The sequence below is a fragment of the Lissotriton vulgaris genome, chromosome 2_1 (genome assembly GCF_964263255.1).
Source record: "Lissotriton vulgaris chromosome 2_1, aLisVul1.2, whole genome shotgun sequence".
In the NCBI taxonomy this organism is placed as follows: domain Eukaryota; kingdom Metazoa; phylum Chordata; class Amphibia; order Caudata; family Salamandridae; genus Lissotriton; species Lissotriton vulgaris.
The window spans coordinates 1,414,707,071-1,414,720,177 of NC_141687.1; the positions used below are offsets into that span (position 1 = coordinate 1,414,707,071).

The following is a 13,107-nucleotide window of genomic DNA, read 5'->3' on the forward strand; positions in this document are numbered from 1 at the left end:
CGCAAAGACACTATAGGGAACTCGTCACTGATGAAGCACGCACGCAGGCGCTGGCGACGCTCCACCGATTATATGACGTTGGGGATAAGTCTGGCAAACTCCTGGCATGGCTGAGCAGGAAAGAAAGGGCAGCAAGATGGGTAGATAGGATAACGCTGGCAGAGAATAGATTGGCATGCACGGACGAGGCCATAGCAGAGGCCTTTGCGACATATTACGAAAACTTTTATAGGGCCAGAAACCTGGGTGGCGAGGAGGACGCGCAGCACTACATGTGCGACATGGAGGTGCCGACTCTGTCACCTGAGGCCATCACGGCCCTGGAGGTGGAGATGACACTAGAGGAAATATCAGAGGCTATAGCATCGCTGAAACCGGGGAAAACAGTGGGGCCTAACGGCTTCCCAGCGGAATTCTTCAAGCGGATGGCTGACCTGTTGCAACGCCATGTGAAAACTTTATTTATTGAGGCATATCAGGCGGAGAGCCTGCCACCAGACCTCGCCCTGGCCACAATTGTCCCAATATACAAGGAGGGCAAACCTAGGGACAAATGTGCCTCCTACCGCCCGATTTCCCTCCTCAATATGGAGATGAAGATTCTGGCCACTGTTCTCGCTAAACGCTTGCGGCAGGTAATATCGGATCTGGTACATGCGGACCAGTCCGGTTTCCTCCCGGATAGGGCAACCAAATTGAATCTCCGCCGCACGCATAATTGGCTGCAGGAGGTCCGAGGGAGGAGCGAACCCCACTGGTTCCTCTCACTGGACGCAGAGAAGGCCTTCGATGCAGTCCATTGGCCATTTTTGCTAGAGACACTGCGGAGGTTTGGCTTTGGCCCCAAGTTTTTGAAGTGGATTCGGCTCCTATATTCAGCCCCGAGGGCGCGAGTGCGGGTCAACGGGAGGTTGTCTCGCGAATTCCAAATCGGCAGGGGAACGCGCCAGGGTTGCCCACTGTCCCCCCTTCTTTTTACACTTACAATTGAAATACTAGCGATCAGGATTAGATGGAACCAGGGGATTAGGGGCTTCACATGGGGAGACTCTGAAGCTACACAGGAGAAAATTTCACTATATGCCGATGACGTCCTGTTGTTTGTCACCGACCCAGACACGACAATCCCGATACTGTTCAAGGAACTGGCTGATTTTGGTGCAAGAGCAGGCCACACTATTAACTGGCACAAATCGGTTCTATATGACCCGCAATGTCTGGAGCGGAGGGAGTGCCTGCCAGAGCTACTCATTCACACCACAGAGGGCTTCCAATACTTGGGAGTGTACATAACACTAGACAGGACGCTCTCCTTTACTAATAATGTGGCCCGAGTTATGACAGGCGCAACGGCAGAGATGGATAGGTGGCGACAGCTCCCACTCACTTTATTGGGTCGCGCGGCACTATATAAGATGGTTCTGCTCCCGAAGTTTCTCTATGCACTTCAAAACGAATACTATCCGTTGCCGGTTAAAACTTTTTGTAAAATCCATGCGGATCTGCGTACATTCTTGTGGCTGGGGAAACAGCCGAGAGTGGCTTTATCCACACTGCAGCGCCACCAGTACAGTGGAGGGATTTCTCTTCCCAACCTAGAGGCATACTATTGGGCAGAGCATCTCGCCCCGATTAACGAATGGTTGCATGCGACAGCGGATCACCCTACCTATGCACTAGAACGGTCTAAATGGTCTACCAACAACATATTGTATTACTTATACGGAGGGACCGTAGGAAAGCAATTTCTACCGGCCACAAGGATCACACTGGCGGCGTGGCATAAGGCGACTAAACGCATGGGATGGGAAAAGCGGCCCACCCGACAGACGCCGTTATGGCACTGTAAATGGCTTGGTGAACTCAACAAACTGAAAGGCTTCAGACGATGGGATGATATAGGCATTTCAACAGTAGGAGATGTGATTGCAAGGGGGGAACTGAAAACCTTTCAAACGCTCAGGGAAGATTTTGGTTTACACAACACCCAGTACTATAAATATGCGCAACTGAGACACGCTTGGAGGGCACAAAACATCACGCTTACAGACATCCCAGAATACGCTCCACTGGAGGGTAGGTTACTACAGGAGCAGATAAGGGGCGGGCGATATCCCTCACGTATAAAACACTGACCAACAACATGTTAGGAGACCAACAAGACCTGCGGAACAAATGGGAGGCAGACGTGGGGACCATGGAGGACCTAGACTGGGAGATTGTTCTTATGCACCCACGCGAGGTGGCGATTAAGTCTAGGCTTCGACTCATACAACTGAAGGTGCTCCACAGACCTATTTTGACAGGATTCGCCTTTTTAAAGTGGGGAGGATAACTGACACAGCGTGCCTTAGGTGTCACCAGCAGAATGGCGACTTCTTTCACACACTCTCGGGTTGCGAAGTCATCCAAGTGTACTGGGAAGGAATATTCACGGAATTAGATGAGGTCTTGGGAGTGACCCTACCGCGCGACCCTAGATTGGCTTTGTTGGGCATGACATCCGAAGTTGACCTGGCCCGCCCCTTGATCATCTTTCTGGTACTTGCTTTGGAGGTGGCGAAGAGGGACATTGCACGACACTGGGGGGCACCCGAACCGCCAGATTTGGAGGAATGGAGGAGGGGGCTAGATTTGTACATGGCGGCAGAGAGAGTGACTTACAAGGCCAGGGGCTGCCCAAAAAAGTTTCGGAGAGTGTGGGCGAAGTGGAGACAGTACCATGGGTTGGAGTGAAGCCCCAAGGAACTCGAGTGGGAGAGTTGGAGAGACCCCCAGTGTGGCAGGCCAAACGGCAGTAACTCGGGGAGGCCATGTTCAGACTTAAATGTTAAGACCAGGTATGAGCAGTGGGTGGGAATGCATCAGGGGGAGTGGGATGGACCCGGGAGAGGGGGGGAGGAGGTGGGCATGTGGGCTGCTGTTTTAGGGGTTGCTTTGTTGTCTGTTAAAGATCCACGCGTTCTGTTGACACATGTGGAATCCAGGGAAACTCAAAAAAAAGAAAAAGTTGCGTAACTGACAGACAAGGCTGAATGTTGACGCCTGCCCGTGTGCTCATTTTTTCATTTGTGATGCTTTCAATGCAACAATAAAAAGTAATTAAAAACAAAACAAAAAAACAATAGCGCGGTAGTAATTGCGCCTCTGATGGGTGAGATGGCGTTGTAGGGGGGGGGCCACAGTCCGCAGGCAGTGGTGGGGTCCCCCGTTAGAGGCCGGGAGGGCGAGGGGCGCCCCCCGCCTGGTCCAGTAGTGGTGGTCTCGCGGATTGCGGTCTGCTCATATGCCGCCGAGTGGGCGATCTCAGTCCAGGTGCTCGGGGGCCCCCGATATGGTGTGGAGTGCAGGGGTCGTGTGTGGGTGCCGCCGTGAGTCTTGTTTCTGCTCCCAGGTTGCCGTTGCGTAGGTCGGGGGTAGCAGGGCGCCGCTGCAGGCACTCGGGTGTCCGGGGTCCGAGGGTGAGATAAAATGGCGCCAGCAGGACTGCCGTAGTGTCGGGCCGCACCGTGTCCCTGGAGCGTGGCGCAGTCAGAGGACTCGGGTCTCTCAGTTGCAGGGAAGGTTCACACGCTCCCGCAGACCCACACTCCTCACCCGTTCCTGCTGTCCGCGTGAGTGCCTCCGTTGTGTGTAGGCGGGCGACGGGCCGGATCCGGTAACTCCCGCAGCCGCGGGCGGGCCGCTCGGCAGGATAAGCCAATTGCGGGCTTCAGCGTCCGAGGGGTGGCAGCAAGGCGGCAGTCGGAGTGGGCACTCTCCAGCAGCTACGGGCACATCAGCAGGTCTCGTGTCCTATCTCCAGCCTGGGTCCTACCAACAGTGTTCCGACTTCCAGGGGCAGCTCGGTCGGACTGTCAATCGAGGCCGCGGCTTCCCTCAGCGCCACAGGCTGCAGCAGGCACAACAGCTCCGCAGCGTTTCCGGCGGTGTCCGAGGGGGCGGCTCGTCTCCGCTGTACTCTGCTCACCCCCAGGGACTCCGTGCACAAGATTCAGGCAGGCTGCACTTCGGGCAATCAGGATAAGGTGCTTGTGCCGAGGGCTATGGACGGAGCTCAGGGAAAACGCGTCCGCCATGATCGGCTCTTGGCCACGCCCCCCTTCCTGGATTAAGTATTACATTACCTTGCAGCCCAGCTGCAATGGATGGCACAGTGATTATTGTGGCTCAACCTGGCGGATTTAGAGGAATTCAGGGACCCAAGCAGGGAAGGAGCGTTAAACTTGACAACCGCGACTTATATGTGCAGCGCCTAGGTGTTGGCTGTCTTCTATGCCCCAGCAGTGCCGCTGGTGGGTTGTCTGACCACTCTAGGGGGTTATTTTACTGCTTGACGTAGGTCACCCTCGATGGCAGCAAGGTGGGAAACTGTGGGAGACTGCTATTGAGAGGGCTCCTTTCGGCCATTGGAGACATAAGTGACAGAAGGCGGCCTGCCTGGTACCCATTTTCTGACATATAGAGATCTAACCTGGGCCCTGGAACGCTTGTTAGGGACACTAGAGTCAGAGCCACCTTCACAAAACCTGTTCCATACCATGTTAAAGGTTGGCAGGGCAGGCACTTGGTCACCTGGTTATACAAATCTGCACGGTCCATGTGGACAGGCGATTTGTTGTGCTTCAAGACAAGATGGGAGGCCAATATTGGCAGGCCTTCTCTGGAAAGGAAAGGGCATGAACATTGGAATACACTTACTCTTCCACACACAACACTAGATTCAATTATACACAATTTAACTATAACCATTGCACATACCTCCCTCCTCACATACTTAATGTTATGTTGCAGAGTACCGATCTGAGCCGCCCTAGATGTGCCCACGTTGACACAGATTTCCTCCACATGGTTTGGAATTGCCCGACCATAACGCGTTTATGGTTGCAAGTCGCAAGGCATTTAGAGTGCACTCTCAATCACGAGTGATTACACACAGTGAAGATCAGTCTCTTTTGGTTGTACAGAAGGCGGCCTGCACAGATGTTGGGCAACAGATTATTTTGGCTCTGGGAATAGCGGGTAGAGATATAACAGACCACTGAAAGCACCCACATGGCCCACCTCATAGCAGAGGAAGGGAGGGAGGTGGCGGAAGAAGAGGCAGCCAGCACTGATGATCGCAGAGGGGTCCACAGACAACCATTAACGGACTTCTGGGGAGAGTTGGTCGCTAGCTTCCTAGAGCTGGATTAGTAATGTACAGTTTATGATGGAAAAGGCACATCCTTGCCCCCCCTGTTGTGTCCAACAGGGAACCACGGTGGGGCAAAAGGGAGGCAGATGGAGAAGGCTTGGATGGGCTGGGAGAAGGAAACGACCAGCAAGACACGTCTCTGTCCCACCCTGGGCTCATGTGTCATAGACCCTGGCTGAAGAAGTCCTGGACCGCTTGAGTTGCAAACTAGGCAGAGTTGCAATGAGAGACAATAATATTGACACTGGGTTAAGTTAGGAGTTGTCATTTTGCTGATACTGATCTTTGTGGGATTTAGACGAGACAGGCGTGTGCAATTTTATTGGGCGGGAGGATGTGCACACAAACAAATGTGACTGTATGGAAAATACTTGTGCCAACAGAAGTGATGGCCAAGCTGTGTGTCAGGCCAAGCTGTGTGTCAATAGCAGAATCCACCTCACGTATTGCTAGCTGTGAAATGTATAAGATGTGAAGTATCAATCTTTTTGACATGCATGTACTTACTTGTATCTAAAACCAATCACCAATAAAGATATATATTTTTATAAGTGGGTTGAGACTCAGCCATAACTTAAAAGAGTGAGAGCTGGATAATAAGGACTGACCTGGGGGGGGGGGGGGGGGGGGGGGGGGGAGGGGAATTCAATAGTGTGTCTGTACCGTGTTTATGTTAATCTGATTAATTTCGCTGTAGCAATCTTGAATTCAACTTTATGCCTTTGTTATTTGTATGTTAAGTATAGAATTTTGAAACATATTAAAGTGTTATCTTTTTTCACGAAAAGGCACAGTGGGACAGCTTTTGTGTCTATTGCATAACTGTTGGGTTAGGAGCCTCACTTCCCACGATATCTCAATGAGAAGGCTTGGACTGCTCGCATCACTACCACCGAGAGTCAAGTGCTGAAATGAAAATACTAATTCTAAAGCACGACATTCACCCGGGGGTATCTCTTGGTGTTCAGAATAATAGTAGGTCAGGCCCCAGGACATAAACGACTATGACTGAGACCCAGTAACATCTGTTTGCCCCATGACTGCACCCCCTTCAAACTCCCCACACCCCAAATGGGTTCGGACAATTAATCTTCCTTGGAAATAGCTGAATGACACAATTCACTTTCAATATCATAAACAATGTAATAATTTACACCACATATTGCAAGGTTGATGTTTAATGGAACAAGTTGTCTCATTAATAATTTTAAATAAATAAATGCAAATATTTTAAAATAATGAAGCAAAACCAAGGAGCATACATTCCCTGCATCCTAAAGGCTAGAGCTAAGATAACAGATATGTTAACATAAGTCACATTTTTCACCACACGGTATTGAGAGTGACTTTCCAACAAACAGCATCAGCTTATGATTTATTCATAACATCACATTCATGGAGGACATTTTTTTTTTCCAATGTTGTATCATAAAACAACGGAATTAAAGCAACACTGTTGTATAAACAGTTAACTTTTTTATTTGAATTTGTAGCTCTTTAAAGCCCTATCAACTGCCTCATCTAAGTGTCAGTACACAGGACGAATAGGCTGCAATGACTTACTAGGGAAGAAAAAAACAGAAAACATTTGTGAAGCATGCTAGTCAAAGATTTCAATTTCTAAATGTGGTGGACGCGTGGGATCATCAAACAGAGCAATCGTTGCACCCTGGTTTCCTGGAAAAGACCTCAGAAGTTTCACTGCATTCAGTGGAATTGAATTATGCAGGCATTCCTCACGGATACGGAGCACAAATAATGACATCTAAGATCTAAATCCATTCTTCCTATTCTGATTGGAGTTTGTCAATCAGCACCCAAATGTATGACTTTTCTTCTAACCTAGATTGTCTGATTAGAAGCTTTAAATAAGGCAATTTTGGCTGGAACGGTTTTTATTTCTTACAATCCTGGCATCGTAACTAGCAATGTACGATTTACTTTATTAAACTGAGCAGTAACAGCTTCTTCGTTGACTGAAAGAGGCAAATCCAAATGCAGTTTGTACTTCCCTGGGGCTTCGAGGGAGACATCATCCTGCAACAGAACAAATATGATGTACATGAGTTACACTTCATTTTTTGGGAGAAATAACTTTATATTTCATCTCTGGTGTCTAACAATATAAGGAAAATCATGATTGTGGCAATTCCTATTTGATTTTGAGCCAAATAAAAAAACATCAAATTATTAAAACAGTAATTATAAGCAGTACACTTACCATGCTATCTTAATTCTCCGCAACCATATTATATTTACATACATTTTATTTAAAAAATAAAATAAAACACCCACCTGCTTCACAAGCCTTTTTTCTTTGAATATCAAAGGTCATCTAATAATAAAGTGCAATTCAAATAATATAACTTTGCACAAATACACTGATGCACCTATGTCTATCAATGTCATTAATCTCTTGGCCAATGTGTAAGTCCAGCATCAGGCAGCAAAACTAGCATTCACACCAGGAAAACCCGTTAGTGACACTATGTCTTTTCCTTGTTCGTCTGAAAATCCCCTAGCTGTGTTATTTTTGCACTGTGCTATATTAGCATTATAAGGCTAAGTTAGGAGCTGCTGCCACATTTGTAGGTAACCCACTGAGTTGTCCTAATAGAATGCAGGCTTAAGTTAGCGCCTGTGGCTCCATTTTGTATTTCGCAATCCATATTAGATTGTGACTAAACTAAGTTTTAATATATGTGCTGCGGGGGTGCATTTTCTCCTAAGGCTGGGTCTCGCTGTACTAATGAATATATATTGTTTGTACTTCTGCATACCTTTCCCATGAGACAAAGCCTGCTCCTACTGGTTCAGCTGCAGGCACAAACAGAATGACCTTGCCAGAGAGAAATAGTGTGTGCCCAGTCTCAGACTCTTAGCTCATCCTTGTATGCCCCCTTTGTCTCTTGCTTCCTTCTGTGGAAAGTTACTGGGTGGGTGTGTCTTGTAATCCTGCTGAAATGTATAAATATTACTTCTATGCCTGGGAAAGCCAGTCCCTCGGCAGACATCTAAGGGTGCAGGTCATGATGGACTCCTCTGCAGAGTATTGCTAATAAAACTAACTGCTTGTATTCTCTACTGTCTGACCGACTCTTCATTCTTGAAAAGGCATAGCAGGTGGTAGTAAGTAACCCTTGTAGCCCCTAACGGCCAAGTCCTTCATCCTCCTCATTTATATATCTGATGTTGGCAAAACTGTCCATATATTGTCAAATGTATGCCTTCACCCTTTCAGAGCATAAACATTTTTTCCATATGAAACAGTTCCAGTAATTCCTGTGGGTAGCATGTGTTGCTGTAGATACACATGCTCTGCATATACCTGCCATCTATTGTTGTGTTGTAGATATTAGAAATTGTTTTTTTCAAAGACATTTTCAATCTCAAAATATCACATGAATCCTCCTTTCACCCACAATGCATTGGAACAAAGTCTCCATCTCAGATTGTTTTTTTCCACCATGAGCTTGGCCAATCAGCTTAAGCCCCGGGACAACCAAATAATTTTCTATTCTTTTTGACTCCAACCATCAATGATCCTGGTGAACGATGGAAGAAGCAGCATCATGAACACCGCCAACCGCAGATTTCAGTTCTGAACCACCTCTGGGAGGTTCCTTTCCAGAACTCAAGTCACCAGTATTTAGGTTTCTGACAAGCCGAACCACAATGCAAAATCAGTTCTGAAGCCAACTCGGAAGTCACCCTCAAGTCTGCTCTGAAGAAGTCCTTGACGTTGAATTCGGAGACCAGTGACCCAACTTCCCAGAGATGCCTGATGTAAAACTGTTAAATCTACATACACATCTCTATGGGGAAGATCCATGCACATTTACCCCATCAGGAGCGCACTCATTTAACACAGCCAACGCCAGGTAGGAATACAAAGCTCACAGTTGAAAAACAGGTTTCAGAAGAACTCCAACTCTATCAAATCCCCAAAAAGAGTAGGGACAAGGCCACCAGCCCTCCAACATAATTCCCTCCACTCATACTCCACCCAAGCACATCTTTACTGGCTTCCTCGCCTTGAGAAACTGTCCAGTCATACCAAACCTTTCTTAGAGCTGTGCTAAACACTTTTAGCAAAAGCCTACCCCAACCAACAGATGGTGATAGCATTTTAAATGGGCACGAATGGGCAAGAAACTGCTAGCATTGATGGCCTTGTGCACCACAATGGTGCCTCACGCAAGGATACACATGTATCCACGACAAATGTGTCTAGCGAGCCAATGGCCATAGGCAGAGAATGAAAGAGAGTATCTAGTGTGCTGAAGTCCAGGGTCCAGCAAAGCCAAAAATGGTGAAAAAAATAAAATTGTTACTGGGCACATCATTTCTCAACCCTTCGGCTATAATTGACTATTACCACAGATTACTGTTTTACAGGTTATGAGGCATAGCTCAATCACCAGCAACAACAACAGGGCTACCATATCAATTATCTGGCGCGGACAGAGGGGCACATTTGTCGCACCTGTCCACTGTACAGACATATGTAAAGGTTCGAAATGATAAATGCCACACAAGTTTAACGAGCATTACTGAATGGATATCTATGCTTGTCAGGAGGCTTTGGTTAGCCGTATTATTAGAAAAATGGCTTAAAACCTTTGCACCATCTGTTTACTAATGACAAAGCAACAACATATTTACATATTTGTAATCCTGTTTCTGCATCGTAGGAATCGTCATAAATGTTTGAATGATTCCCTGCCATTTTTGTGGACTCCAGAACACCAACATATAGCTGAATCTCGTGCCAGACAGCATGAAAATATTGTCTTTGAATCAGAAAATGTCTGCATGCATCAGATGAAACAAAGCCCAAAAAGGTGTCCTATATTCTGGATGTTCTACAACTATAATTTTGCCAATTGTATTATTAATAACATATTACAGCATCTTTCTTTTAATAGAAAACACTTAGGATACATAAGTATTTTACTCAGTGAACATGAGTGCGAAAAATGCAACTTTCATTTCACAGAGACAGAAAAGAAAAGGAAGCTATCATTTTAAGAACCTGGGAATCATGTCTACCCAGAATGCCTTGTACTGGCAGCTGCCGTTCTCACTCAGTTCCCATTTGGAAGGCAAAGTGTACAGGAAATATGCATTATATGTAATAGTTATGCCTCAACATGAGGATATATTGCAGAAGGAGGGTGGGTCTTTTATGACTTCAATGAAGATTCCTACGATACAGAACAAGGCCTACAGGTAGGTAACCTTTTCTTCTGCACTGTAGGATCTTCAATGATAGTCATAAAGGCTTGAATAGAATAGCAAACTTAAGAGATAAATGTAAAGCCTCAGCTGACAAGAAATATAAAAATATACTAATTTCTTAAAAAGATGACTAAGAGTTTTCTGTCCTACTCTTGCTCAGAGGCGGCTGGTGTTAATGGGCAAAGTAGGAGTCGCCCTGCCCCTACCACTCTGAGGGGAGAGTCAAAAAGAGAATTTATGAAAATGCCACGCAGCTGAAAACAAAGTTCTAGTTGCTGCTCTCTTATTTTTTATGGGCAGCTAGGATGAACTTTTCAGATTTCCTGCTCCTGCTGTGCATGTTCCTGCTGGGCGAGGTATTCTTCGACCTGCAGGCACAAGCTACAGCTGTGACATCAGGGCAGAGGGCGTGCCGATTTTCAATGCCATAAAAAAGTTTGGATTTCGGGCGCTTTACACAATGGCCCTGGGAGGAGTTCACAGAACTCCATTATTTCAATGGCAGGGGGCGGGGCAGGCTGAGAAAGAGAACGGGGTAATGGGTGGTAACAATTTAAAGTCATCACAAGAGTGGGCGGGCTGTAGGAGGGGTGCGGCCGGATTCTCTCTTCATTCCTCGTGCGTCGTGTGCTTTCACTTTTGGAAACCTTACTTATGAAGCTGAAGCCGAAGCCCTTTCTCTGTGTGCAAATCTCTCATCTTGTTCGTTGCAACACAGGCCCGAAAGAATACAGGTTGGCACTTATGTATGTTTACATGGAATCACCCTTACAAAAGGAGATTGGCAGCGCAAACGATTATTGTGATTGTTACTGGATGGGCAGTGCAAGGCCCTGCTTATTTTCCACTGCTATGTTTTCTCTCTACCCATTCTTTCTCCCTTTGGGTCACATCCTCTTTCATGCTACCTCTGTCCCTGCGCCTTTCTCTCCGAATGTGTCTTAGTCCACACCAGCACTGTTCCGTCATGTTTTGTGGTCAGCAGTCTAGTAGCTGGGATGGGTGGAGATAGTGGGGTGGAAGGGAAGAGGAGGAGCGTGGACAGGATGGGGTTAGTTAGAGTAGGGACAGGGACCAGATAAGACACAGCTAATAAAGCTCCTGAATAGTTACCCACATGTCTGTCTTCATTCCATGAGAGACACTACATCTGGCGACGAGGGTGGGATCGGCATGTTCATTGCCCCAGAACCCTGCGAGAGTGCCCTGTCCCATGCAGCGTTGAGATAAGGAGAATGCTGCTGCGTGAAACGGAGCTGCCGCCTAAAGAGAGAGGCCAGCAGCAGGTGACCCTGTCCCTTCAGCGACTGAGAGGGAGCCAAGAAGGACCGAAGCAACGAGCGCTGAAACGCTCGAAGAAAAGGAAACCGTTTCGCGCCAAAACGCGACTCACGCCTGATTCGTGCAAGTCGGCATACACCGAAAGAACAGAAGTCGGGAGCCCACTCCGACTCTGCCCGGCACTCCAAGGCGGTGTAAATTGCCCCAGGTGGAGGACGCTGTCCTCAAGAAGACGGTCCGCTGGTAAGCGCAGTCGAGCGCGTCGAAAACGGAGCTCGAGCGGCCCGACATCGGAAATCTCACGCCCGATGCGTGAGCTTCGGCACGTTGTCGCCGAGTGAGCACGGGACCCTGCGAAGCAAGGTGGGAGCCCACCCCAACCTCACCTGGCTGTGGCAGATACCGAGGAGAACTGAACCCTGAAGTGTGCTGCCTCCTGAGATCGCTTGCTGGTGAGTCCCGAGTGAACTGACTGGGTGCCGAGTGAGCAGAGAGAAAGCCTTGCGTGCAGATAGCAACGGCGGCCATCTTGAAGTCAGGCAGCTTTGAGGACAGACCCATTGGTCATTGTGGGGCGGCCATCTTAAAGTCAGGCATAGCATTTTGCCAGTGAAACGACACACGCGAATTGCAAAGACACGCATAACAAGTGTGAGACAACGCAAGTGATCAAGAAGAAACAAGCACGAGCAAAGCTAAATTAGCAGTGAGAGAGAAACGACCGCAATCAACCTATCCAAGCATCTTCGAACAAGTCGACTAAAGGCAGAAAAGGCGGAAAGCATGCGTCCCCAAGATGGTGACCCCAGAGGTATCCCCACAGCGAAACAAAGTCAAGCCAATTGTTGCAGGAGGGTCGCACCTGCGGGCCCCGGAACCTCTAACACTAACCACAGGAGGGAGCATGGGTCCCAAGTGGCAAGAGTGGCTTGAAGACTTTGAAGACTACATTGAGGGATCTAAAGTAACTGTCGATAAAGAGAAATTGATTGCTCTCCGCAACCTGGCGGGGTCGAGAGATAAGCAAAATAATCAAAGATCTTCCCCCTGCAGATGCTGGAACCTATGACAAAGTACGTGAAGCGCTGAACAAGAAATTCCTCCATAAAAGAAATGTGGACTACGAACGTCATGCGTTTCATCAAGCACGCCAAGGGAACGACGAGGCGATTAGCGCATTCATCACCCGACTGCGACGGCTATCCAGACATTGCGAATTCAACACCTTTTCAACGGACGCTGCCATAAAATCACAAATCATAGATTGGTGCCACTCAGAAACTCTCAGGAGGCGGCTATTAAGGAAACCCCACGAACTAGACGACATTGAAGAAATGACTCGTGTCTATGATCAGGCCGAGGAGCATGCCACCAACATTGAAACGGGA

The 13,107-nt window shown here is 47.8% G+C and overlaps 1 protein-coding gene across 1 annotated transcript in view; it reads right to left on the bottom strand.

Annotated features, from left to right (window-relative positions):
- Window positions 1–6,361: 6,361 nt before the first annotated feature.
- Window positions 6,362–13,107, bottom strand: part of PIH1D2 (PIH1 domain containing 2) — a 198,227-nt gene continuing 191,481 nt past the window's right edge. The window contains exon 6 of the mRNA XM_086957185.1: window positions 6,362–7,234. Coding sequence (XP_086813311.1) covers window positions 7,100–7,234 — 135 coding nt within the window. The 3' untranslated portion in view covers window positions 6,362–7,099. The remainder of the gene's footprint in view (window positions 7,235–13,107) is intronic.